Source organism: Leiobunum rupestre, chromosome 2, assembly GCF_980474605.1.
Source record: "Leiobunum rupestre chromosome 2, qqLeiRupe1.1.hap1, whole genome shotgun sequence".
Lineage (NCBI taxonomy): Eukaryota > Metazoa > Arthropoda > Arachnida > Opiliones > Sclerosomatidae > Leiobunum > Leiobunum rupestre.
In genome coordinates, this window is record NC_143385.1 from 89853468 (window position 1) to 89880231 (window position 26764).

The 26764-nt window shown below is 38.3% G+C and overlaps 1 protein-coding gene across 1 annotated transcript; it reads right to left on the reverse strand.

Moving 5' to 3' along the window:
- Window positions 1-296: 296 nt before the first annotated feature.
- Window positions 297-24054, reverse strand: LOC149960314 (nose resistant to fluoxetine protein 6-like). The gene is made up of 14 exons (XM_090167443.1): window positions 24048-24054; window positions 22958-23208; window positions 21406-21520; window positions 20376-20463; window positions 19905-20011; window positions 19128-19307; window positions 18313-18406; window positions 15443-15535; window positions 14475-14640; window positions 8107-8186; window positions 7861-7983; window positions 6852-6972; window positions 5451-5780; window positions 297-698 (listed from the first exon to the last, which is right to left on the reverse strand). Exons 1-14 carry the CDS (start codon window positions 24052-24054, stop codon window positions 468-470), a joined length of 1986 nt encoding a protein of 661 aa, XP_090023569.1. The 3' UTR covers window positions 297-467.
- Between the last annotated feature and the right edge of the window lie 2710 nt (window positions 24055-26764).

Below are 26764 nucleotides of genomic sequence, written 5' to 3' on the forward strand. Positions count from 1 at the left end.
AAAAGTCTTCTAAAATAATAGTCTCTTATACACGAAACTTTGAATTTACATTTTGTTCCAGTTTGGACATAATCAATTTTGAACAACACAGAACACAAAAATACTGTAATAATAGGTTGTCCATTTAAGGCTCTATAAACTTATAAACAAAACACTATACATCAACTGGTGAGGTAGTACTTTATGTAGTTTTTAATATAAAATTTCAAAATAAGGTCTTATAGTAGTAAATTTTCTGTTGCGATTAAAAATGTGTCATTATTATGACAAAGTAACCGTCTAATTTCAATCATCAGTCTTGGCGTCAAGTAAAAATTAGCTGGGGAAGGAGATTCATCGACAACATTTACCTGAAATTTACAGGCAGCGCCAAGTTCATTAGCGGCGTGTATGTAAACTTCATTATGAGGTCGAAATTATTTTTGAGGTGTCAACGAGGTTTATATAAAACTTTTAAATGATTCATCTTATAGGTAGAGATATTTTTGTGTTTGAGTCGACGCTTCGATTTTTCCAGCGTTCTTGTTACACTCTGTCAAATTATTGGCGATGTTGTTGACCTCGTCACAATTCTGACTTTCGGCGGGTGATCGTCTGAAGAGAAAGGTGTCCAACTGGCCGATTGGAAGTTCGATCGTGACGTGAAATACGTAGGCCAATAAAAATGAAAGAACAGTGTAGCCCAAGAAATGGAGGATCTGAAATCAGGTCAAACAATCAAATTAATTTAGTTTTATTATACTCGAGTAATTAATGGGTGACACCCGCGTTTGAATTTAACTCAGTTCCAGCGCCTTCTTAGCGGAGGAAAATTAGGCAGTTCACGAGTTTCGCGAAAATCTAATTTCAACGTTTATGTTTCAGTGCCGTATTATATTTTATAATCTTGCACGGAGAGGTTAGCTAGGTTTGTTATACACAAATACAAATACTCCTTTTGTTTATTGTGGCGCCATCGATGCCACTTTTCGAAAGCCTATTCTATTTAAATTTTGTGAAAACGGGATAAAATAATTTTTTTCTGAAGAAGTTACAGTAACATCAAGAATGTATTTACTTATTATTAGGAAGAATGATTATGTTGCGACAATCGCCGGGCACGTTGAACGCCTTGACAAAACGTCACCGGCGTTTGATTTCCATCGCGTTAGGTGACGTAAATTTTAAGCAGCCAATGAAATACCGGGACTATTCGTTTTATTTTAAGCGGAAGAGCGTACTGGGGGGACCAACGGGTGGATTGAGAGAAAGGCTAAAAACCGTCTCGACATAGACATTCTCCCTAGGTATAAATAAATACATTCTTGGTAACATAAATTCATCACGCTTAGTAACTCTTGACGATGACGCCGATGAGTAACCGCTGTAGGAAGCTGTTGGCTCGCGTGGTATGGAAGGCTTGTAACCCGGCCACCTGAATTAATGGCTTTAAAAGTCGCCTTAGGTATTAGCCAAGCTGATTTTTCAAAATTTAATTTTTCTGGGAAATTACCAATTTTACTTTAACTAAAACACGCATATTTCAAATATAAACCTTTTACGGAGAAAATTAATTTGCACAATGAATTCGAAACTCAATTTCTTATTAAAATCGTGTATTTCCCAAATTGTTAATGTTGGCGAACAATGTTAATAGGTGTGGATTCAATCTTATGTCTCTTAAAAAAGGAAGAAATCTATCCATTGCAAAAATCAAAATCTTCCAAACCGCAATAGGAAGCCAACGTGTCCACTAGGGGTCACGGTAGAAACATTTTTGCGTTTGAAAAAGGCAGATATTCTGACAAACCAAATATGTATAATATGCGTCCTATAGAGTATTGCCCAAAAATCGAGATTTTGTTATAGTTACTTCTTGAATATAATTTTCGGTGCTTTTTAAAATAAGGGGGAAGTCAGCAATAACCCTTAACTAGTCAATGATTGAAGATTTATATTCGAATTTATTTTTAATATTTAATTTTAAATATTTTACTAACTATAGTGTTTGGAAACTGGCGGCCTAGAAAAAATCTTAACTAGTGGACTGATTTTTAAAATTAAAACTGCTCTCCATAGGTTTGACATAAATCTAGTTTACGACTGAAAATGGCACCGCTAACCCAAGGAACTCATTTTATATTTTTGAGTAGTTAGCCTCACTGACGTGCGAAGTCGCTACGGTCTTGGTGAGCAACTTTCTTAAAAAATAGCAAAATTCAAATGTAACGCGCTAAAATATCGTTTTATTCCTAGAGCTAATATTACAGCGCGAGTAAGTTTTTTAAAAGCGCGCGCGCTGCTCTCAACTTTAACAGTACAATGAGTTTAACTAAATCACGTGAAATTGAAATAAAAATATTTTCTGACAACACCAGCAAGAGACGTGTTTCAGCGCCATCTCTTATTTTTTTCCCAGAAACGCAAAACCACTTACAAGGAGACATCCCGAAGTGTAACCCACCGATTTTGTTCAAACTCGAGGGATTGATAGACCTTTATGTAACTTGAAAAATTCTAAAGGGAATTTATTCAATGAACAACCATTTTGCCAAAAGATTTTTTTGACTACAAAATATAGAAATTTTCCCATTGAAAATAACATGGGATTCTGACCGATTCCAAAATTTTTAAAATGCCAAAAATAGAAAAATAGATAAAAATATGACGAAAAAATCAAAATTGATCAACTTTTGATCAATTTGAACAAAATAATTTATTTCAAACAATTTCGAAATATTTTTACAATGTTTGTACTATTTAAAATTTTCTCTCACATTTTTCCAATTTTAGCCATTTTGGATCATTTTCACCCATTTTGTTCAAATTGATTAAAAGTGGATCAATTTTGATTTTTCGGTCACTTTTTTATCTATTTTTCTATTTTTGGAATTTTAAAAATTTTGAAATTTGTTCAAAATTTTCACATGGGGGGCCATAGGAATCGGTCAGAATCCCATGTTATTTTCAATGGGAAAAATTTTAATTTTTTGTTGTCAAAAACATTTTTCGTTGCCATGTAAAACGGTTGCCTATTGAATAAATTCCCTTTAGGATTTTTCAAGTTACATGAAACCAATCCCCCGAGTTTGAACAAAATCTGTGGGTTACACTTCGGGATGTCTCCTTGTTAGTGAAGTAAACATTATTGTCCTATTTTTGTCTAACAATCAAAAGTTCGGCTCACAGAAAACGTATCACAGTATTTTTGGTCTTTTTGTACGCAAAGTGTAGGAGCGGGCTTCTATTTTTTGGACCCCTTATTATTTCTTAAATAAATAATAATGTTCTGTACAATTTTAAGGTATTAAACAGTTAACCCGCAAACCTTTTCCCTTAATGTTAATATTTTCGAGGCTTCGAGGTAGGCAATAATGGTTTTGTGAGGGCCGTGCAGAGGGGGCAGGGAGGCCGAAATTCCTGGGGCCCGGGGGAAAAGGGCCCGCAAACACGCTTCTTAAGGACCCGGTACGATAGTGAAACATCGCCTTTTCCTTGTAAATTTCGGTTAGAAGGGCCCACGATGAAATAATTGGCCCTAGGGTCCGAAATGTCTCTGCACGGCCCTGGGTTTTGCTTAGAGTTCAAGGAAACGGGATCGAACCGGGCTCTTCTTGTTGCGAGGCGAAAGTTCCAACCACTCCGCCCCCCGTCAAGGGGGGTCGAAGTATGTGAATATTTAGAGGGTGGTCGAGAAGGGGGTGGAAATTTAGTACAGCCAAAGGTAGGCCTAAGGGGGTATAGACCCGGAAACCCCCCCTTGTCTACGCCACTGACTCATCTTGTTTCAATTTCTACGGTAGAAGCCAACATTTGCTTTAAATAAGGTGTACTACTCAATATCGAGCACATCATTCCAGGCAGGAATCCATACCTCTACTTGGAATGCTTATCGTGGCAGATTTTCGTATAGATGTGGCTGACGGTTTTTTGGACGTCACTATGTTAACTTAAATTGGAATTGTAACCAAAACCCAAAATTTACGAGGTTTTTTTACAGAATGATAGAAAATATATTAATGATTATGTCCCTGAAATTTTATAGTTATTGGAAAAGTATTTAAAAAGTTACGCTACTTTTTCCGCAACCTACATCAAACGGCTCCAAAAATTTCAGAAATCGCGGTTGAACCTACGTGCAGCGCCAAAAGAGTGCAGCGGCAAAAATTTGAGAAAGGGCGGCGTGTAAGGCATTTTAAAAACCCGATAAACTACAATCTACGAATATATAACTCGGTTAAAAAGCCAAGGAGAATGTCGTAGCAGACGACAGTTCCGACCGAAGAACGATAAAACCGGGGAAAATAATATTTCATTCACGAGATGGTTCAACCATCGAGAAATAAATAGAGGAGATGAAAGAACCGTCGAAGCTCTGCTTGGCTTTTTATGCCACACTCCCCCAAACGGGTGAACGGAGAGAGATTTTACCCTAGTAAAATTTTGTCACGTGATAAAGTGAGCAAGCTACCTGGCTCCCTCTGGCCATGAAGAAAAGAGACTTTTAAAAAAAATAAAAAAACGGTTGAGTTTGAAAATGACGAGGGTTAAGAAAACGTGTGAAGAATAATAGAATTAGGAGGACAAGGCTTACCTTTATCGATGTTTCTCCGTTGCGCCTTTGAGGGTTTTTTAAACTTAATACTTACGTCGTGATAATTATGGTCCATATTGCAAATAATTAAAATTTAAATAAATGATAAAACTTTGTTTTCGCGCGTTGCTTTTAGATATCCTAAAGAGCACAAAGAAATAACCATAGAACACGCGGTACACAGATTACCAGGTATTTTTTTTGCAAACAAAATATTTATTATTGGTGCGGTGGTTAAAATTTTCTACAATAGAGGGCACGAAAAGCTTTCATTTCTTGTTCACGTGACAAATTTTTACCAGGGTACCCCCCTTTTATGTCTTCCCCCAATTCTCCCTGTTGTGGGTGGAGATCCTTACGGCTGGGGAGCGACTGCGCCTCCCCTTTTCATCTCCTTTATTAATTCCTCTATGGTTCAACCAAGCGGTTTGAGATTCTCAAGTCGGGGGGGGGGGGGATAAAACACGAAATTTGGTTGCTAATAATAAATCAAATACTGGAAATATATTAACATGAAATTTTTTGTATAACCATTTTCGAACGTCCTCTATCCATTTAAATGGTTTTAAACCAATTTTAGGGTGGTGACAATTCCCCTTTAACGAACAACAACGTGAAGGGAACGCGCGCAAAGGGGATTTTTTCTCTCGTAGGCGGAGCCAAAGCCATCAAATTGATCTTACCATACGCGATACGGCAGGATAAACATTCCCAGTAGAGGTATGGATTCCTGTTCACGACTATTATTCGATTTAATATGCAACAAATAATTAATAATAATTTTCGGATACGGATATAAAAGAAATGAACGGAAAATGTCCTATCCGAACGCCGAGCCCTGGGTTTCGCAAGTAGCTTCGAGGTTTGAAAATCTCACCATTTCAGCGTGACCCAAATAAAGCCTTTCTCTCGCTTGGCCGTGGTAGTAGAACATCAGGACGGGATGCAACAAATACGAGAAATAAACTAGCTTGTCGAGGGGAACTAAAGCCTTCCAGCTCAGGAACCTGTTGACGACTCCTCCGTGACCCGTGACGCAAGCGACGGTGATCCAGCCCAAGGCCAAGCCCCAAATCAGCCTGTTCAGCGAAGCGTACAATGCCGACAGAACCACGTATTGTCCACCGCTGTAATTGTACTGATAAAGACCGAACACGCAAATGGACATCGAAAAGAAGGTCAACAGCCATCCAATTACTTGTTGAACCTGAAAATAAATTATTTAATTTGTCTGATTATTGAGTACAACGTTGCAAGTATTCATTTCTACTTGGGGAGAATAGACAGGCTAAGTGAGATGACGGAGTAGTGAGTAATTTCGCCTCGCAGCAAGAGGAGCCGGGTTCGATCCCAGCTTGTAGCACTGAGTTTGCAAGTTATCTCCTCACTCGTTTAAGGGGTTTACATCCCCCAAGCTCTTCGGTTTCCCCTTCCATAAAATCTTGTTGAGGTTAACGGTAATAGTTAGTGTAGGGATCTGTTGGCTCGATCGCGTGGAATGCAGCGCTTGCCACCACCCTCCTACGCATTGTAACCCAGCCACCTGAATTAATGGCTTTAAAAGTCGCTTCATGACTTAGGCCTGAGGTGGTGCCTTGAGTACTAGCCTAGCTTATTATTAGTATTATTGGATTATTACCCTCTTGAAAAAGTGTAGAAAAGGGGAAGTCCTATTTTGCGGAAAGAATATTTTGCATACTTTTGGAAAACTAGTGCGAACTGGCCATTTTCAAGAATAGCGCCCCCTCCTATATATTTGTTTTGATTGTGCTATAGTATAGTATTTTTCGCAAGGAATCTATTGCCGTTAAAATTGTTTTTCGGAAATGAATACTTAAGGAGATATAGTTAATTTAAACAGGCGCCAATGTATAGTCTTTGGATAATATTTAATTAACTATATCTCCTTAAGTATTCATTTCCGAAAAATAAGTTTAACGGCAATAGATTCCTTGAGAAAAATACTATATTATAGCACAATCAAAACAAATATATAGGAGGGGGCGCTATTCTTGAAAATGGCCAGTTCGCACTAGTTTTGCAAAAGTATGCAAAATATTCTTTCCGCAAAATAGGACTTACCGTTTAGGGTTGCCCTCATACTGAACTCCTTCCCCCTAAAATTAAACAACTCATTGGTTCCCTAAAACTGAAGTCTATCAATGTGATTGAACCTAATTTGGCGAAATTATTTTATTTATAGAATTTACCATTGATAAATGGATTAAGTTTTGGAAATGCACATTATTATAAATTTGGCACATGCAAAGTAACTTACTTTGGTAAAAGCAAGTGAATCTTTCTTCGAGATGAAATATCCCAAAAGCAGGCCAATTCCATAAGGCCCAAAATGTGTTTCAGGTCGGATGTACACTTTACTCAATATTTCATCCCAAGAACTGAAAGAGGATAATCACATAAATCATTGATACCGTCGATATAAATGATCGAAATGTAGCTAAAGATGTCTAGCCAGCGTTCAGAAAGTAGTATTTAACAGACCGGTGGTAAATAAAGTGGTGAATAGTGGTAAATCACGTTATGGTATAATATCGGAAAAGGGGTAAATAATGGTAAATAACGTTATGGCATAAAATGGGAAAAGTGGTAAATAGTGGTAAATAACGTTATGGTATAATATCGGAAAAGGGGTAAATAATGGTAAATAACGTTATGGTATAAAATGGGAAAAGTGGTAAATAATGATAAATAACGTTATGATATAAAATGGGAAAAGTGGTAAATAATGGTAAATAATGTAATGGTATAAAATGGGAAAAGTGGTAAATAATGGTAAATAACGTTATGGTATAAAATGGGAAAAGTGGTAAATAATGGTAAATAATGTTGTTGTATAAAATGGGAAAAGTCGTAAATAATGGTAAATAACGTTATGGTATAAAATGGGAAAAGTGGTAAATAATGGTAAATAACGTTATGGTATAAAATGGGAAAAGTGGTAAGTAATTGTAGATTATATATTTCCATGAAATATTTACAGTAGTTAAAACTTAAAGCTACATTTAGAGTAAATAAAATAAAGTTTAAGATTTTCTAAAGTTGATACATTCCGTTTTTGGTATAATTTTCTTAATTTCACATATTATCATATTAAACCACTATTTACCTTTTTAACCATTATTTACCATTATTAACCATTATTTATCAGTCCTCTCAGTCTATTAACCAAATTTAGATAACCCTAAATTAAAACTTCCTTTTCATCGTAATAAAAAGAACACAAAATAAAATAAACAATTTATAAATATTAAAAAACGACTTTTTACCTGCTATCCAGAACTGTTAGGGCTACTGTTGGAGGGAAGTTTTCATTGACATTTACAATCGCAGTTCTAATACAAGACAACAGCGATGTTAAAACAACCGCAATTACTCCAAACTTTAGTTTTCTGGGAATATTTTGAATAAATAAAATAAATAATAATACGAATTAAAATTATAAAAAGTGTATGCACATTTATCATATCTAAAAGCAATAAGTAAAATAATGAAATTAAACTTTATTACATTACCTGAACAAAAGCCATATAAACAAAACTGTTAAAAACGTGTACTGCATAGCCACTGATAAGAACCACATGTGGAATAAACACTGCAAAAGATGCACTAATTACAAATTTGCTAATTTTATCGGTAGCTCTATATTAACTACAATATTAATGTTGTTTGTTTTACGGAATTAACAGATTAAAGGCTAGTTCCCACTTGGCGAATTTTCGAGACGAATAAAATTTTCGCGCAACGAAAAAAGACGCGTTTTTTCGGTCGCTGGGGAAGCGGTTCTCACTTTAGCGCGAAAATTTAAAAACGCTGAAAACAACTCGTGCGGGTTTTTAGGCCTAACATAAAACATCAGTTCAAAATGAACCAAATGGATGTTTCTGTTGATAATTTCAATAAATAATCGATTCTATTCGTGAGATAATTACCTTTACTTCAGTATCTTGGTCAAGTTGGCTGGGCTGCTTTTCTAAAGACCTAGGCTTAAGAAGTGACGGACGGGAGCGGAATAGATCGAGGGAACGCGTTTTCTGATTGGCTGAAGCTTTTTAGCGCCAAGGTGTGGACGTCAAAAAATAGAACATTCGCTAGATACCGCGGAGACGCGACTTTAGCGGCCAATTTGAAAAAAATCGCAACTTTTATTCGCGAGCGTCAATTTTCAGCTGGGAAAATTGTTTTTTTCGCTAAGTGGGAACTAGGCTTTAAAGTTTTATTAACACGAAACAACGTTTTTGCAAAACATATCATTGGTCAACAAGACTCGCATTGAACCGAGTTGCTCCGTGTGAATATCAAAAATATTTAAACAACGTGTTAACCACACAATCGCTTTCGCTGGTGAAGTTTTAAAGAACGGTTTTTTGTGACCAAGGCTTAGCGAAAAATATTTAAATCTAATAATTTTATCCATAAAGAAATAAGTAACATATGGACTCATGAGTTTGCATTTGTTTAAGATTTTCGTAGAAATAATTTGAATGAAATCTTGTTTCACACGAAGCATACAATTAGTGATCCATGTATGGAAAATTCTTATATTCCTCGTGCAATTGAAATCGTTACCATGAAAAGAAAATGACGTTATCGCGAGGAACTAGCTAGACTATAGATCGTTTATTGTTAGAAATGTGAGAGGAATTCTGCGCGTGTTCGAAATCCCTTTCACATTGTTTTTTTTTATATTTTCAGTTGTGCCCCCCCCCCCCCCCCGACGCAAAATCATGTCCACGCTACTGATGTCACTCCACATACGGCTACCACTAGTTATGTCACACTTACGGAAAAAATAATTGACTTATGATATTAGATATAGGCATTACAGAAGCTGTTGGAGAATAACGATTTCAAATTTATATATTTTGATTTCTAATTAAGCTGGTACCACACACCAATGACGCCTTTTCGGCCGAAGACTCGCCAGTGTGGCCAAGTTAGGAGATTTCAGGAAAAACAGGAGGTTGACTCTCATAGGAGGTTCGATAGTTGAAAGCAAAAATTCAATAGGAGGTCGCAAAATTTAAACTTCGAAGACTCTTTGACTACCGTACAAAACCTGTGTCATTCTGTCATTCTGTCATTCTGTCATTCTGTCATTCATTGATATGTGGCCACCATTCCCAAGAGAGGAGACGCTCTTCCTCAAATTAGGCAAAAATCGGTCTCTGCGCATGCTCAAATAATAAGCGATAATTTTTCTATCAGTTTAGGAGGAAATCGGATAATTTTCTATCAGTTTAAGAGGAAATCGGATAATTTTCTATCAGTTTAGGAGGAAATCGGATAATTTTCTATCAGTTTAAGAGGAAATCGGATAATTTTCTATCAGTTTAGGAGGAAATCGGAGAATTTTTCTATCAGTTTAGGAGGAAATCTGATAATTTTTCTATCAGTTTAGGAGGAAATCGGAGAACTTTTCTATCAGTTTAGGACGAAATCGGAGAATTTTTCTATCAGTTTAGGACGAAATCGGAGAATTTTTCTATCAGTTTAGGATGAAATCGGAGAATTTTTCTATCAGTTTAGGACGAAATCGGATAATTTTTCTATCAGTTTAGGAGGAAATCGGAGAACCTTTCTATCAGTTTAGGACGAAATCGGAGAATTTTTCTATCAGTTTAGGACGAAATCGGAAATTTTTTCTATCAGTTTAGGATGAAATCGGAGAATTTTTCTATCAGTTTAGGACGAAATCGGAGAATTTTTCTATCAGTTTAGGACGAAATCGGATAATTTTTCTATCAGTTTAGGAGGATATCGGATAATTTTTCTATCAGTTTAGGAGGAAATCTGATAATTTTTCTCTCGAGTATGGAGATTTTTTATTTTATAATTGGACACACTGCCGTAGAGGAAAAAATAATTCCAAGGGCAAAGTTCATTGAAATTGACTTTGTAAGAAGGAAATAAAATAAGGAAATGCCGCCTTAAGATTAATCATAAATGATCCAAGTTGATTGTTTGTCACGTCTGTACCAGAATCGTCTTTGCAGCCCTGGTATTTAAGTCATCTTGATTCTCCGAGCGTGATTCTCAAAGTATTGAGAAATTCATATTATTTATTATAAGTGTAACCGTTTTAAATTGTTAAATTCAAGTTTCAGGAATAAGTAGAATTTATTTACACGTTTCTTTAAAAAGTCAATGAAAAATGATCAGAAGAGACTCCATCTGGTGGCTAAATCCCCAAGTTAGACTATAGCCCCAAGGCCCGATGGAATCGGTAAGATCGTGGAAGCTCAGATAGCTGATGGGGATATCTCAGGAGCAGTTCGTGTCATTTCATCGGTCGACTCTTTTGCCCAGTTCGACGCTGAAACGCTCGACGTCCTGCGCCGCAAACATCCGCCGGGTACGAACCACCAAGACTTCTCGTACGAACCCTCGGATTTGTCTTCAATATCGCGACCTAACTTAACACTACCTGACGTCCACTCCGCTATCCTCTCCTTTCCGTCTGGTTCCGCGGCCGGCCAAGACTACTTGCGACCCCAGCACCTGAAGGATTTAATTTCCAATGGTACGGGAACGGCTGGGGAGTCGTTACGTAAATCTCTAACCAGCCTATGCAATCTGATGCTGGCCGGTGAAGTCCCTTCCGACATCTGTCCGATCTTATACGGAGCCTCGTTATGCGCTTTAAAGAAAAAGGATGGTGGCTTACGCCCGATTGCTGTGGGAAATACTCTCCGCCGCCTAGTCGCCAAGTTGGGTTGCTCACTCATTATGCCTTCACTTGGCCCTCTTCTTCGCCCCGTGCAGTTGGGTTTTGGCACGCGCGGTGGGGCCGAAGCCGCAGCCCACGCTGCTTGGCGCTATGTCAACCACGCCCACTCAGATGCCAAATTATTACTTAAAATAGATTTTCGCAACGCTTTTAACACTGTTCGTCGAGATCGCCTCCTCGAATGCATCTACAATGAGCTCCCAATACTTTATCCTTTTTTACGCCAATGTTATCGTTTTTCGACCCACCTAAACTTTGGCGAGTCCTTAATTTCGTTGGAAGTAGGCGTTCAGCAAGGGGATCCTCTAGACCCCGCTCTTTTTTGCTTAATCGTTCAAAAAATAGCGTTAAATATGAAATCCGAATTTAATGTTTGGTATCTTGATGATTTATCGCTGGGAGGCAATCCTGAGTTAGTCCTGAATGACTTGGTTCTCCTGAAAGAGCTTTCCCTTGGCGTCGGTCTCGAGCTTAATCTATCGAAATGTGAGCTCTTAATCCTCAATGCTGGCGGGGTCGAAGCGTCTCACTTCACGTCCATGTTTGAATCGGCGGCCCCTGGAATCGAAATTGTTGATCGCTCCAATTTTATTCTTTTGGGCTCTCCCCTCTCGCAAGAAGCCATCTCGAAGTCCGTGGAAACTAAATGCCAGTCTTTGTTCACCATGTCTGCGAACCTTCAGCACGTCTCGGCCCACCACGGATTTTTCTTATTGAAAAACTCGTTGGCCATACCTAAGCCGCTTTTCCTCCTCCGCAGTGCTCCTGTTCTGCTCTTTAAAGACGGCCTGGGCTCTTTCGATAACACGCTCCGTTCGGCCCTTCAAAACGTTACCAATACTTTGATGGACGAGGGTCCCTGGGAGCAGGCCTCGCTCCCGGTAGCTCAAGGCGGTCTGGGAATCCGCCACGCTTCTAAACTTGCCTTGCCGGCTTACCTGTCATCTTGTCACAGTGTGATAGATTTGGTTAATGACATTCTCCCAAACCACATTAAGACTTTGCCCAATGGGTTGGCTCTCGATGCCCTCGCTGAGTGGGAACTCACTTCAGCTTCAACCCCGCCTTCTCCGGATAAGCGGTGCCATCAACGCGAATGGGAAGGTCCAATTACCGCAAATACCTCGATTTTTTGCTCGGTGACGCGTCTACTGACCGCGATAAGGCCCGCTTGCTTTCAGCCTCCTCAAAGGAATCGGGTGCTTGGTTGAACACTCTTCCGTCGCCATCTTTGGGCATTCATTTAGATGATGATTCTTTTAGAATCGCGGTCGGCCTTCGGTTGGGAGCTGAAATCGGAGTGCCTCATACGTGTATTTGCGGGGGTCATGTTGATTCCTTCGGTACCCACGGTTTAAGCTGTAAACGCAGTGCGGGTCGCTTGTCACGTCACGGTGCCGTGAACGACATCCTGAAACGCGCCCTCGTGTCGGCCGGAGTTCCTTCCGATCTCGAGCCGCGCGGCCTCTCTCGCGATGACGGTAAACGCCCGGACGGGATGACTAAGGTACCATGGTCGGGTGGCAAATCGTTGGTGTGGGACTTCACCCGTACTGACCCGCTAGCGCCTTCTTATTTGGCCAATTCCTCTACAGCCCCTCTCTGGGCCGCCACCCAGGCTGAGAAGAGGAAAATAGCCAAATATTCGGGCCTTGAACACCGCTACCAATTTAAGGCCGTGGCTATCGAAACGCTGGGCTCCTTCGGTCGCGACGCCTTGGCTCTCATCCACGCCATAGGGCGTAAAATTCGAGATGCCACATCTGAACCACGCTCCGTGGAATACCTCGTGCAACGTATTGCGATAGCCGTGCAACGGGGTAACGCTGCTTCCATTTTGAGCACGTTTCCTCCGGGAGCTTCGTTGGCGGTCTATATAGATAATCTATTTTAATGTCATTTTCTTGTTTGCTAAATATTGTAAAAAGGATAAATAAAGAGACTGATTACCATGAATTTATTTTCATCTACGTGAAGTAGCTCTTTTTTCAACAGATGTCGCGAGCGTCAAAAGCAAAACAAGATGCTTAAGCTACATTTTAACCCAAAATTCGGGACGTAAAACTACACTTCACGTTGATTGGCTCGTTTGTAAATTTCACAAAAACGTAAATAAAAGTAATCTTTAATATATATAATATTATAATATATAATATAGAATTTATAATATATAATATATAATATAATATATTATATAATATATAATATATATAATTTAGATTAAAAGATCCACTAAGCAGAGCATAACTTGTCTATTTATAATACTTTACAATGGTTCTCTGACGATGTTATTGTTTCGCTATTTTGAATTTTAGCTTCCTTTGACATTAATAAATGGCACCACGCTCTCCAGCAAAGTCCTTTTTCAAAGAATCGGTAAGAATAATTGCCATCTCTAATAACATCATAATACAGGTGGCAATGATAGAGCCGACAGTTGCTTTAAGCCATTTGCACTCTACATTTCACTGTGATTCATTGAATTTTGACCTTAAACGCCCTATGGCTGTTAGACTCTGAATACACACTGCAGCGGGTAGTGATTGTACACGATAAAGTTACAACTACACTCCTAAAATATAATAATGTAAGTACTTGGTAGAGTATAAAAGTAACAATCTTCGTGTACCCTACTTTAACACCCAATACCTTAAATCGATTAAATTGCTTTCTTTAAACATTTATTCGTGTTTAATCCTTTACCCACATTTTTCCATAATGCAAGCATTGTATCCCCGACTGAAATCTGGGAATGTACAATGTACACATAGAGTAAACCACTCACATAGAGTGGAAGGCTATCAGCGAAACTTGTTAACACTTTTCGTACGCAGCGTCTTGTTTTCGAGGCAGGAAATAAACAAGTTGGCCTAAAGGTAATGTACAATATCTGGATAAAAAAGTAAGTTTCTACTCTCAAAAATGTAAAAACAACAGCATCGCTCCTCGGACTATATTTATTCCCGCCTCGAAAACAAGCTCGCCCGTAAGGATTAATGTTTCACGCGCTTCCATAAGAGCCTTCCACTCTATGCTAGTGGGCTACTCTATGAATGTACACCTGTACCGTCTACAAGTTTCCCTACACGTTTTTGAGCTTAACCTGTCTACTATTGTAGCGCGTAAACATAGGTGAAACCCAACTAAACTCACATTTTGTTTAATGTCCCAAAAGTTTTGAATGAAGAGAAGGTTTCTCCACCAGGTACTTTCGCAAACCTTGACATTGTCTTCGACGAACTCTTTCCACTGCGGGCCGTCTCCAAACAGAGGAAGCATCATGAAAATAGCGATTGTTGTCACAGTTGCTGGTAAAAGACTATCAATCGATTGCTTTACGTTATTATAGCTAGGCCTATTTTCAAATGTTGACCCGTATGTTTCAAATCAAATCATTTATAATTTAAAATTTACTAAAACTATGCTAGTAACCACAATAAAACCAGGAAACAATATAGGTATACACTTGGAAGGTCTAAGGAAGAAAACTATCACTATGCACCCTTTGTTCGCCATTGAAAGCTAGGTTGGTAGCGGCTAAAGCAGACGCTATTAGTTTTTCCTCATCGTTATTCGTAAATTTGACTTTATAATTAATGATACTTGCTTTTCATATAATTTTGGCATCGTTTGCTTATATTTTGATGATTTGATCAGAAAAAAAGTTCTTATGACTCTTTAATTTGTCTGTAGGAGACGGTAGATCACAGGTGCTGCCTGGAAGAAGCTAGCTCCGTTATGCCACCTGGACTCGTTTCGTTTGTGAATAGACACTTCAATAAATCATCCTCCCAAGAAATCGCCAAGAAGTAATATTTCCGAGAGCCAGGACCTGCAAGTTACTGTTTATATAGTGCCTTTTAAAATAATGGATTTGTTTTTATTTATTCTCGTCGCGTCTTCTTAGCAACGGCAGCCAGACAATGAATTTGAAAAATGGTTCTACGTCGGACAGTTGACGTTTTTCAATGGATTCTTTGACATTCCAACTGTATATTTATACATAGTTCCCTTTTAAAGCCGTGCTAAAATCGGATCTTTGTTATTTAACTAGTGCTATTTCGTGTTAATTTAATAAAAACGTTTATGAATTTTTGGGGTTAGAGAATGAAATTTTTTACCGAATCAGACGACGCAAAATGAAACGCAGGAGCTTCAATGAGTCGGATTTGTTGGAAATCTTCCTCCTTAAAATGTAAGTCACCAGGAATCCACTGAAATGATAAAATTAATTATATGCACGGTTAACTAACCTGCCAGTTCAAATAGAAGCATTAATAATTAGTTAGGCTAATACCCAAGACACCACCGTAGGCTCAAGTTGTCTAGCGACTTTTAATGCCTTTACACATAGCTGCACACCAAGACTTGGTCTCGGGCTCAGTCTCACCAAACGTTTTATTTGACCTTAGTCTCGTCTGTCTCAGTCTTACAATAAATTCCCAAAAAACACGAGAACTGGTCTCGGGCTCATAGTTTTTTTTTCCCTAATTACGAGAGCTCGTCTCGGGATCATAGTTTTTTCCCTAATTACGAGAGCTCGTCTCGGGCTCATAGTTTGTTTTCCCTAATTACGAGAGCTCGTCTCGGGCTCATAGTTTTTTCCCTAATTACGAGAGCTCGTCTCGGGCTCATAGTTTTTTTCCCTAATTACGAGAGCTCGTCTCGGGCTCATGGTTTTTTTCCCTAATTACGAGAGCTCGTCTCGGGATCATAGTTTTTTCCCCTAATTACGAGAGCTCGTCTCGGGCTCATAGTTTTTTTCCCTAATTACGAGAGCTCGTCTCGGGCTCATAGTTTTTTTCCCTAATTACGAGAGCTCGTCTCGGGATCATAGTTTTTTCCCTAATTACGAGAGCTCGTCTCGGGCTCATAGTTTGTTTTCCCTAATTACGAGAGCTCGTCTCGGGCTCATAGTTTTTTCCCTAATTACGAGAGCTCGTCTCGGGCTCATAGTTTTTTTCCCTAATTACGAGAGCTCGTCTCGGGCTCATAGTTTTTTTCCCTAATTACGAGAGCTCGTCTCAGGCTCATTAATATTTGGTTTTAAACACGAGAGCTCGTCTCGAACTCACAATTTCTCTCCCTAAACCTTTGAGCTTGCTTGTCTCGGGCTCATACTTATTTCTGTTACTAACAAGGGCTCGTCTCAGTCTCATAAGAATTTGCAAAACTCGCGGGGTTCATTCCAGTCTTTTAATATCTTTTTAAGTCTTAATAGTTTTTTCATATTGATGTATAAATCATAAGTCAAACGAAACAGCCGGGTGACCCCGCCTGGCACTCTCTTCACTACAACAATCTTCGAAAATTCTAGAAGGACCAATCAGAAAACGAGTAGGCCAGAGCCGAGCGGCTAGAGCTCTCTTCAAGGGCGACACGGCCAACTGTGATCACGCGCTGTTTGCGCTTTAGCTATAGCGCAAACAACACGTAATCAAAGTTGGACGTGTCGTTAAGAAAGGAAGCGTTACTTTTACGGCACGTGTTGCTCTGTGCCGCAGCGCTCCCCAGTGGCCAAGGGAAACATAATCGTGCAAAAACGGACACATAACCGTCTCTGAACAACTAAAAGGTCTCATATCGGGCTCGTTACAAAAATATGCTCTCAGCTCGGACTCGTAGGAATACACTATATTATATTGGACTCGGCTCAGGCTCACAGCAATTTACTATATTTGAATGGTCTCATCTCGAGCACACAAAAATACGCTATATTATAAAGGTCTCATCTCGGGCTCAAATTAAATGACCACAACGTTTTGGTCTCTTCTCGGGCTCGTATCACTAATAATAATAATAATAATAATAATCAGCTAGGCTAATACCCAAGGCACAACCTTAGGCCTAAGCAGTGGCGGACTGGGTCTAATATTTTGGGCTGCCAGAAGACAAAGGGCCCCAACTATAACGCTATCATGTTTAAGGGGCCCACTTCATGAACGGTACGTGAGGCCCACCTACCATCGGGCAGGTTCACTCTATGGCCAGTCCACCACTGGGCCTAAGTCATCAAGCGACTTATAATGCCTTTGAAACAGGTGGCCGGGTTACAATGCGTATACATTCTCATAACAAAGCCTGGGCTCAGTCTCAAATCGAGCTCAGGCTCTTAGTGTGTGGCGAGCCCGTTCAGCTATTCCTTTAGATCAGGTGTGTGGGTTACAATGCGTAGGAGGGTGGTGGCAAGCCCTTTATGCCCCGCGAGCCAACAGCTACTCATTACAGCTAACAAGTTTTTATGGACGGGTAACAAGTGGGGAGAGAACTTGCAAACTCAACGAAGGAGTAGTTCAGAGTTTTCATCCAGTGCCACAAGCTGGGATAGAACCCGGCTCCTCGTACTGCGAGGAAAAAGTGCTAGTCACGCCACCATCCACGATAGCAATCTGATGGATATTCGAATGTTACCTAGGGCAAATAAACGACTGGACAATAATTTAAATTGCGTGCTTCCTTCCTTCAGAGCAAAGTCGATTGGAAATAATTCAACCCAAATATTGAACACGTTCGTAATATTAGCGAAAAATGTCAGGTTTAATATTTGTAGCTTGTCACCTAACATTTATATGCGTGTCTTGTTTGTAAACATGGGCCAAATCGCTGGTGATTTTTAAAGATTCTGAAACTAAATAAAAATCTTCACTCTTTCCCAATCTCGCTTTTAGTCATTCGCCGAGTTCGTTCTTGGTCAAAGAGTGACATTATTCAAGGTTACCCATTTCACTGTTATTCTTGGCGGGAAAGTTCAAATTTTAGACGGGAATAAGTTCAAATATTATTGCTACTATGTTATTGAAGCAGCTACAGATAAATTCAAGTGAAGAAGTAGACTGTTAAATAAAATGACTTTCGACTGCCCTGCCTCGTGTTAAAAAGTATAAAATCAGTTGCATGTCCAATCGATAACAAATATCATGAGTTTCGTCTATTGATCTTTTTGGAAACAACTAGTTTTTATGTTGGTCTTTTAGGTAATAATTTCGCGTACCTGATGAAAAAGAATGTATCCACGGATACTGATGCATTGTTAATGGCTCCAAAAAAGAACTGACCTCTGAATTCTATGTAACTTAGCAATCGTCCTGTAAAAGAAGCATAGTACTGGTTACTGTAATTTCTAAATCGTAAAATTGAAATGAAATCATTGCCGTTAATTAAAATGAAATCATTGACATAAATTAAAATGAAATAATTTGACTTAAATTAAAATGAAATCATTGACATAAATTAAAATGAAATAATTGGACGTAAATTGAAATAAAATCATTTGACGTAAATTGAAATGAAATCATTTGACGTAAATTGAAATGAAATCATTTGACGTAAATTAAAAGGAAAGCATTTGACGTAAATTAAAATGAAAAACATTGGACGTAAATAAAAATGAAATCATTTGACTTAAATTAAAATGAAATCATTGGACGTAAATAAAAATGAAATCATTTGACTTAAATTAAAATGAAATCATTTGACGTAAATTGAAATGAAATCATTGGACGTAAATTAAAATGAAATCATTGGACGTAAATTGAAATGAAATCATTTGACGTAAATTAAAAAAAATCATTTGACGTAAATTAATATGAAAGCATTTGACGTAAATTAAAATAAAATCATTTGACGTAAATTAAAAGATAAACATATGGCTCTGAAGAAACCGTTTCAGTAAATTATGGGCTTTTCGAGTTGGCCACTACCTACATCTACGTAAACTGAAAAGGTTAATTGGCTTAATATCGTTTTATTTAGGTTTTATAATATAACAGTTGTAAAAATGTATATTTTTGTGTGAAAATGACTCACTGAGACGAAAGAAAAAAGGCACCACAGGGAAGAAATACGTGTGCGCCAGAATGATCCAGAGAATGGATAGGAACCTCATGCCACAGAGCATCTCGAGGTTCATGGATGAATTCCTCGTTTCAACAGAAACCAACTTCAGTGTATTCGAGTAAACAGAGAATCCCACTAGAACTTTATGAACTGTTAAAAAAATTATAAAATTTATGATTCTCGAGAAAAATCATTAGGATAGATCCGTCAATAAACACATTGTGCAAGAAGCTTCACATAAACTTTCATTTCAGTCTCCTAAATCATATTTTAAAAATCCCCCCAGATTGAGAATTTTCTCCAACATCTCGAGAACACATAAAGATACGTTTATGAAGCTCTGATATTTAATTGTAGAAGGAAAAGTTATCTATCCATTGGTTGAATGAAATTTAGTGCCAAGTGCTACATCATGGAGAAGATCGAATTATAAAATTCAATTTGTGACCTGTGATGTTTGAGATCACAGATCACCATGTAAAATCAATCGAGAAGTCATAGGATAATTTTCAAACATGGAAATCGATTTTGAACGCTGCACAAAGTGGATTATATGTCCAATCATTTCCGACACCAATAATTCCAAAATGAAAGTTTGTGACTTGGGATTTATTTTAATTTTTATTATCCCATTAATGGCGTTTAGATAATTTTGGTTGAACCAAATTCAAGATCATTCACAATAAATAAGAGATGAATTAATATTATGCAATCAGAACTCTGGAAACATTCGGAATAAAACCTTACCTTTATTAAATGATTTGTTACTCCATAATGTATTGTAGTTCATCCTGAACACCACATCGATCGACGTTCCTATTACGCTCACAGTTATTATTATTAAGAAAATACACCTAAATTTAAAAATATATTAATACTTTATCCCGTAATAAGAGGGTTCCAAATTGATCTTAATTCTACATAACAAACAAATGTAAATCTTTATGGTATAATTTGTAAAATTTCCAAAATAAAATGCAATATATTTGAATTTAATTAGGTTCGGTTATATTCAGTTTAATGAATATAGAAATACTTGATCAAAGACCTCGTACCTCCTCACAATAATAATCCATTGTGCTCTGTACTTAAAAGTAATTTTGATGAAAATGACAATAATAGGCATTTTAATAGTAAAATAATTTTTATCTCAACTCGATTTTATCAACCCTTAGAATTTTGTTTCGGAGCAAATTAGAAGGAAAGTGGCAAACTTACCCAATTATTATTTGATACGTTTCCCATTGTCGTGAGTCCTTGACGGTACAACTAATCAAGTTTGCGTCCAATTCAAAAGGGTCAGCAACTGCGTAGACAATGGTAAAATCGATTTGAAATGGCCGAATAGTTGCAATAAGGTACTCATATTTACTACTAGGAATGAATATCCCCTTTTATGTAACATAATTACTCATAAATATACCAATAGCTCTATTTCTTCCCTAACGGTTTGTTTCACAGATATTGCGTCATCCGTACTCTACGTAATATCTCACGTCATTTTTGATGTCACCGAATCTCAAATTCCGATTATGCCGTCGCACAATTAGCTCTATGTCTGATAAGCCGACGGCCATTATTTTGGTAAACAAACCTGTTTGAACAACCAAGGCTTAGGAGCTAAAATGAACTACAATATAGTATCAAGTGCTGTTAATGCAATTAATTTTCAAAGCGATCACTGAACCGAACCGTATCGGTCATTTTCCCGAACCTTTTCTTTTTCTAAGCTACTCATTACTTCATTCGCACAAACCGAGCGAGTTTATGAATTTCAGTTGGGCTGACTAATATTCCGACGCAAAAAATTCCTTCTCAATCTAGAGGTTTTCCATTGTTAAAACTGCGAACAGCAGCGGAAGACTGGCGACATTTTAGTCTAGTGGGCATAGTACTCTCGCTGTCCCAGTTTTCGCCAACTCCGAATCGATGGAGGGGGTGCTGGTGGAACATTCTGAAGTACAAAAGTCAAGGGGTGCTTGTGGGACATTATCGAACTCCAAAAAGATCGGTAATATTTTGATTGCACCAATTCAATCACTAACTTCCCTTCGTGGATTCGCTCCTGGCTTGCAAACCACCGGTAGCCGAATCAAAACTTGGTCGCGGACCCGCGGGGTTTTGCCACCTGCCCACTTAGTCAGCCTCTGTTCAACACGTCGTAACGCGGAATATCTAATATGATGATCATTCCTAGTAGTAGTTTCTAGCGATCGGTGCAACAGTATTTATCTGAGAGAATACTTACACATTCTTAGTGCTTTTATGACGTCATTCTTAGTGCAAACGGAAGGCACGCACAAACCAATTCTTGCTGAGAAATAACGTCCACTATCTCTTACAGGTAACAACTTTTTATATATCTAGAAAAATATTATTCAAGAACATTTAACTCTGTAAATATACCAGGCTGTGAATAATTTCCCAACATAAATTTTCCGTTAAACGATGTGCAGTTCACTAACGCGATAATTATTACACCCTCAAAGATAACATCGGATTCAATAATAAGTCCATATATTATATGGTAATTAAATAGATTATATCGGATTTAATAGTGATTCCATGTATGAATTTGTGATTAAATATATTAAACAGGAATGAAATGGCTAAATCGTGATCGAAATAATTAAATAATGATTGAAATTATTAAAACAACGATATAGCTTGATTAAAATGAGTTAATTAATCTTGATTACAATAACTTAGTCGTTATTGAGAAATTTGATCGTGATTACAATAACTTAGTTGTTATTGAGAAATTTGATCGTGATTATAAAAATTTGATCGTTATTATAAAATTTTGGTCGTGATTATAAAAATTTGATCTTGATAATAAAAATTTTATCGTGATTATAAAAATTTGATCGTTATTATAAAAATTTTATCGTTATTATAAATTTTTTATCGTGATTATAAAAATGTTATCATTACTATAAATTTTTTATCGTTATTATAATAATTTTACGCGAGTATAATTCTTTGATCACGAGTATAATCTGATCGCGATTATAATAATTTGATCGCTTATAAGTTGCACTAAAAATGATTGAGTTGGAATGGATTGTAAAAATGTGTAACCTAAGTTGAGAAAGTCCAATCGGATGGTGAAATGTGTAACCTAAATAGGAAACGTCAGAATGGATGGTGAAATATTTGTCACCTAAAGAGAAAAGGTCAGAATGGTTGGTGAAATATTTGTCATCTAAAGAGAAAAGGTCAGAATGGATGGTGAAATGTGTAACCCAAAGAGAAAAGGTCAGAATGGATGGTGAAATATGTGTAATCTAAATAGAAAACGTGCGGGTGGATGGTGAAATGTGTAACCTAAAGAGAAAACGTCTGAGTGGATGGTGAAATATGTGTAACCTAAAAAGAAAGGTTGAATGGATGGTGAAATATGCGAGGGGCTAACCACTTCTTTAAATTTTGTACACCGATTACGCTGGATTACGCTTAGATTAGCACTGCCAAAGGCAGGGACTTCAAAGATTACGCGTAATCCCATTAGTACAGTCAAAGGTACGGCTCTGTACACCGATTACGCGGAGTGATCAGCCCCTCGGAAATATGTGTAACCTAAATAGAAAAAGTCAGAGTGGATGGTGAAGTATGTATAATCTAAATAGGAGACGTCAGAATGGATGTTGGTTGGAATGTGTGTAACCTAAATAGAAAACGTCAGAATGGATGTTAAAATGTGTGTAACCTAAACATAAAAGGTCCGAATGGGTGGTGAAATATGTGTAACATAAATAGAAAAGGTTAGAATGGATGGTGAAATAAACGGGTGTTCTTACCGTATCAGATTGCTTCAGCTGATGAATGATTGAATTGTTGGCTCCATCGCCTTTCGACGTCGGCGGCAGTCTCAACAGTTGTGGCATTGCAGCTTCAACCAGACAATACTTCCCTTGAAATAAAACGTCATTTAGGCTCTCCGTCGAATGTTCGTTAGGAACTTCCACGTTGACACATTCGTCGAAGTCGCCGAAATCGGACGCTGTCCCGTCAAAAAGTCCGGATGGAATCTTTCCACTGGATTCCAGAACTGCGAACAAAATAATTTGATTAAAAAGCTGTTTGAAGAATTAAAACACACGTTCTAAAAAATGTGAAGTGTTGAAAACTACGTGTCAGAATTCAGAAACTGCTCAAACTGCACCGCGACACTGAAGCTATTACCATGCTATTATCACTGTAGCGCCACAAGTGGGATTTCTTTGAACTAGTCACTTCTGTTACTCTTTAAAACAAATCGCGGCTCCCAAAACCCCCGTGGATGCTTTTCCGTATTTCACCAAAAATAGCCAGTTAAGTATATCGCCACCTATCGTAACCGCAGCGCGAAATGTTTTAATTTAATCACCGGACGTGAAGCTTCTGCCATTTCTCAGTTTAACCACCGAAGAACTTTACTCATTACCCTTCAAAAATACTTTTTTTTTCTACAATCTCTGTTGATACGCATAATGTATATGTATACTCTTGGTAGTACCGCATTTACTGAAGGTGGGACCCTCCTAGGCACTTTTAAGGAAAGCATAAAAACGCCAAACTCGCATGTCCCGAAGCTGAGCCTAAATGTCAAATAATAAAGCCACAAGCTTGATATGTTTTTCTCTTAAACCGAATCAGTGAAAAATCCATTGATTTCATCTAAAAGTCCAATTTTCACGTACATAAAACACTTTCCTCTCTAGCTTTAAAATGTTTTGACAATTTGACATTGACTGACGGTCAATCCAACGTCTTTGACGTATAAGATGCTTGGGGTCTTCCAATTTATCAATCACGGCAGTAAAAAATCTTATTTAAGAATAGGAATTTGGGATGTCTAATTTGGGTTAAAGTCCTCCTAGTAGAGTTTAAGTTGAAAAATTATAATACTCTCCATGGTTATCTTACGACGTTATCATTTGACTATTTTAAAATTTTGTTTCCTTCCTAGTTTTTGTTAGGGAATGGAGTGAGAAAAGTGAGGGGGAAATTTACTTGCACAATTTCACTCCGAGTTTTGCCCACCTCGGAATTCGAGAGACCAGGATTTTAAAACGAAACTGCATGGACCGTTGAAAATACCGTAAATACGGCAGTAGCGTAGCCAGGATTTTGTTTCGGGGGTCGCACACCATTGAAAAAAAAAGTAAAAAATAAAAATATTTGTACGTACGACCATACGTTTCGGGGGGGGGCATGTGCCCCCTGAGCCCCCACCCTGGCTACGCCACTGAAATTCGGCAGTTATAGTTCTATATATACCGTTCTATTTAGACGTAATAAACATTTTCCGTTGCCATGGGAAAACTAAAGCCCATTGCAACTTTTCCCTTAGGTAATTTTCATACTATCATAAGGTCAACCTAACCCCCGAGTTTCAACAAAATCGGTGATAACCACCTCGGGTAATCTCCTTGTGAGTTGGAAGAGGTGCCTAAAACGACTTCTACACCAGAGTCGCCGTTTGCTTTAATTTCCATTAATTAAGAAGGCTACATTTTTGAAACAGTATTTGTTGTTCCGAAACATTTCCATTTCAGTCTATTAAATGGAAATGTTTGGAAAATAAGTGATTGTAAGTGGTTATTTTGGAACAATTTTAAGTAATCAGCTAGGCTAGGCTAATACCCAAGGCACCACCTTAGGCCTAAGTCATCAAGCGAATTTTGAAGCCTTTAATTCAGGTGGCCGGGTTACAATGCGTAGGAGGGTGGTGACAAGCCGTGCATGCCACGCGTTCGAACCAACAGCTCCCTACACTAACTATTACCGTTAACCTCAACAAGTTTTTATGGAAGGGGAAACCGAAGATCTCGGGGGAAAACCCCTTAAACCAGTTGATATTATGATATACAGTCAGTGGCGTAGACAAAGGGGGGGGATTTCCTTGTCCAAACCATCCCTTGGGCATATCTTTGACTGTACTAAATTTTTACCCCCTTCCTAACCCCCTTTAACATTTACATAGTCTGAAATGTTAAATGTGAAAATAGAGCCCAGTGTTTTTTGATATTAAGGGTTCCTTTAATTACAGTCCTATTACATTTTTCCCCTGGACTTCGATTGAGCATAATAATTTTTGGGGTCAGATGTCAAATGTTACTCGGGTTTCGTCTCGACTTATTTCACAAATTTTAATGATGCTATTTCTTTAATTTAGAATATATGGCTATAATTTACTTCAAACTCCGTTTACACTCTCAGGTGGTCTAAACCTTTCGGTCAGTAGCAGCGCTAAGGTTTTTTCACAGGTGGGAACCTTGGATTGACCAAATTTCGCTAAAGAGGTGAAATCTGAAAAACAAATTCCAGGAAGCGAGAAGAGCAAGGTCGTTTTATTGTTGCGGCTCTCGTCCCGTTTACTAGACAACCTACTGGTCTTGTATCCGACCTGGAGGGAACACGTGCATGCCCGGGGTGTTTCCCTAAATTCCCTAAAGCCCCTTTCTTTTCCTTCTATTGTCCATTCAACTTTCTCTCAATTTCTGCTCCCTTCCTCTATCTGTTTATAGGCTACTATTTCTTTAGTAAACGAATTTATTTTGAAAGGTTATTTTTCCAGAAATAAATAAATAAAACAAATTTCTAGAGATAAAGAAAATTCAAATATGTGACCTCTTAATTATAAATATGTGGCTCTTTTAATATAAATATGTGGTACCTCTCAGAAATGCAGAGGGGCTAATGCCCACTTCAGCCCACCCTTAGCACCGCTACTGCTTTCGGTGGTCTCCATTTTCTTCAAAGGGTTGGTATTTTCTGATGTTAGGGTAATTTTAAATGATTTCTGATATTGAAATGGTTTTTGTGGCTTAATGCATTTGGCTGATATGGGCGGTTTCTGGAATTTTGTGTGGTTTGGTGGTTCCTAATTTTAGTGCTGTTTGTCTGTCGGTTTCTGACCATAGTCCGAGCTAAGTGTCCAACGCCGATGTGGGCCAAAATTGTGAGCCCTCTTTATGAAAATCAGTTCGAAACGAGCGAGCACGTCAAATACGAAGGTCAGTGGATCTTGTTCAGCGAGAAAGAGGAATTGAGAAAGCTCAGCGTGAGCGCTGTATAGTTCGCTCAGTCAGTGATTGTTCACGGCGTGGTGAGCGAGATCCGCTGATCGACGTGCTAGCCTGCTCAATTTTCAGCGGCGCGACCTCTAGCAGCGGGATAGATCGTTCACTAGAAAGCGCTGACGGTGGGCTGAGTGAAATCGCGCTGATAGAGGCAGTAGTTTGTTCGCATTGGAATATCTCATCCCGATGTGCGACGGGATAGTCTGTCTCACCTAGGAGCAACAAACACAAGGAGAACGCAGCTAGCCTTTAAATACGCTAACGAAGGGTTGTGTACGAATTTCATTGGACGAGCGTCACGAGCCTTTACACTGAACGTTTTACGGGCGGGGGGGGGGGGAGACAATTTCCGAATTTTCCCCTTCCGACGGCAGCAGGCGCTAAAGCGTCTAGCCAATGAAAAACGTACACAAGAAATCCACGACTTTTGACGGGTTGCGTTCTCCTTGTGTTTGTTGCTCCTAGGTCTCACAGTCTCCCGGAATTCGCTCACCGCGATTTGTTTTATTAAAAAACGCATAGAATAAGCAAATCGAAATT

Bases quoted from the DNA above. Each gene is read 5' to 3' on its own strand.
- LOC149960314 (XM_090167443.1), bottom strand. The intron at 20,464-21,405 runs GTAAGTATTCTC...TTGTCTACGCAG, and splicing joins CATAAAAGCACTAAGAATGT to TTGCTGACCCTTTTGAATTG. The intron at 19,308-19,904 runs GTAAGGTTTTAT...TTTTTTTAACAG, and splicing joins TAACAAATCATTTAATAAAG to TTCATAAAGTTCTAGTGGGA.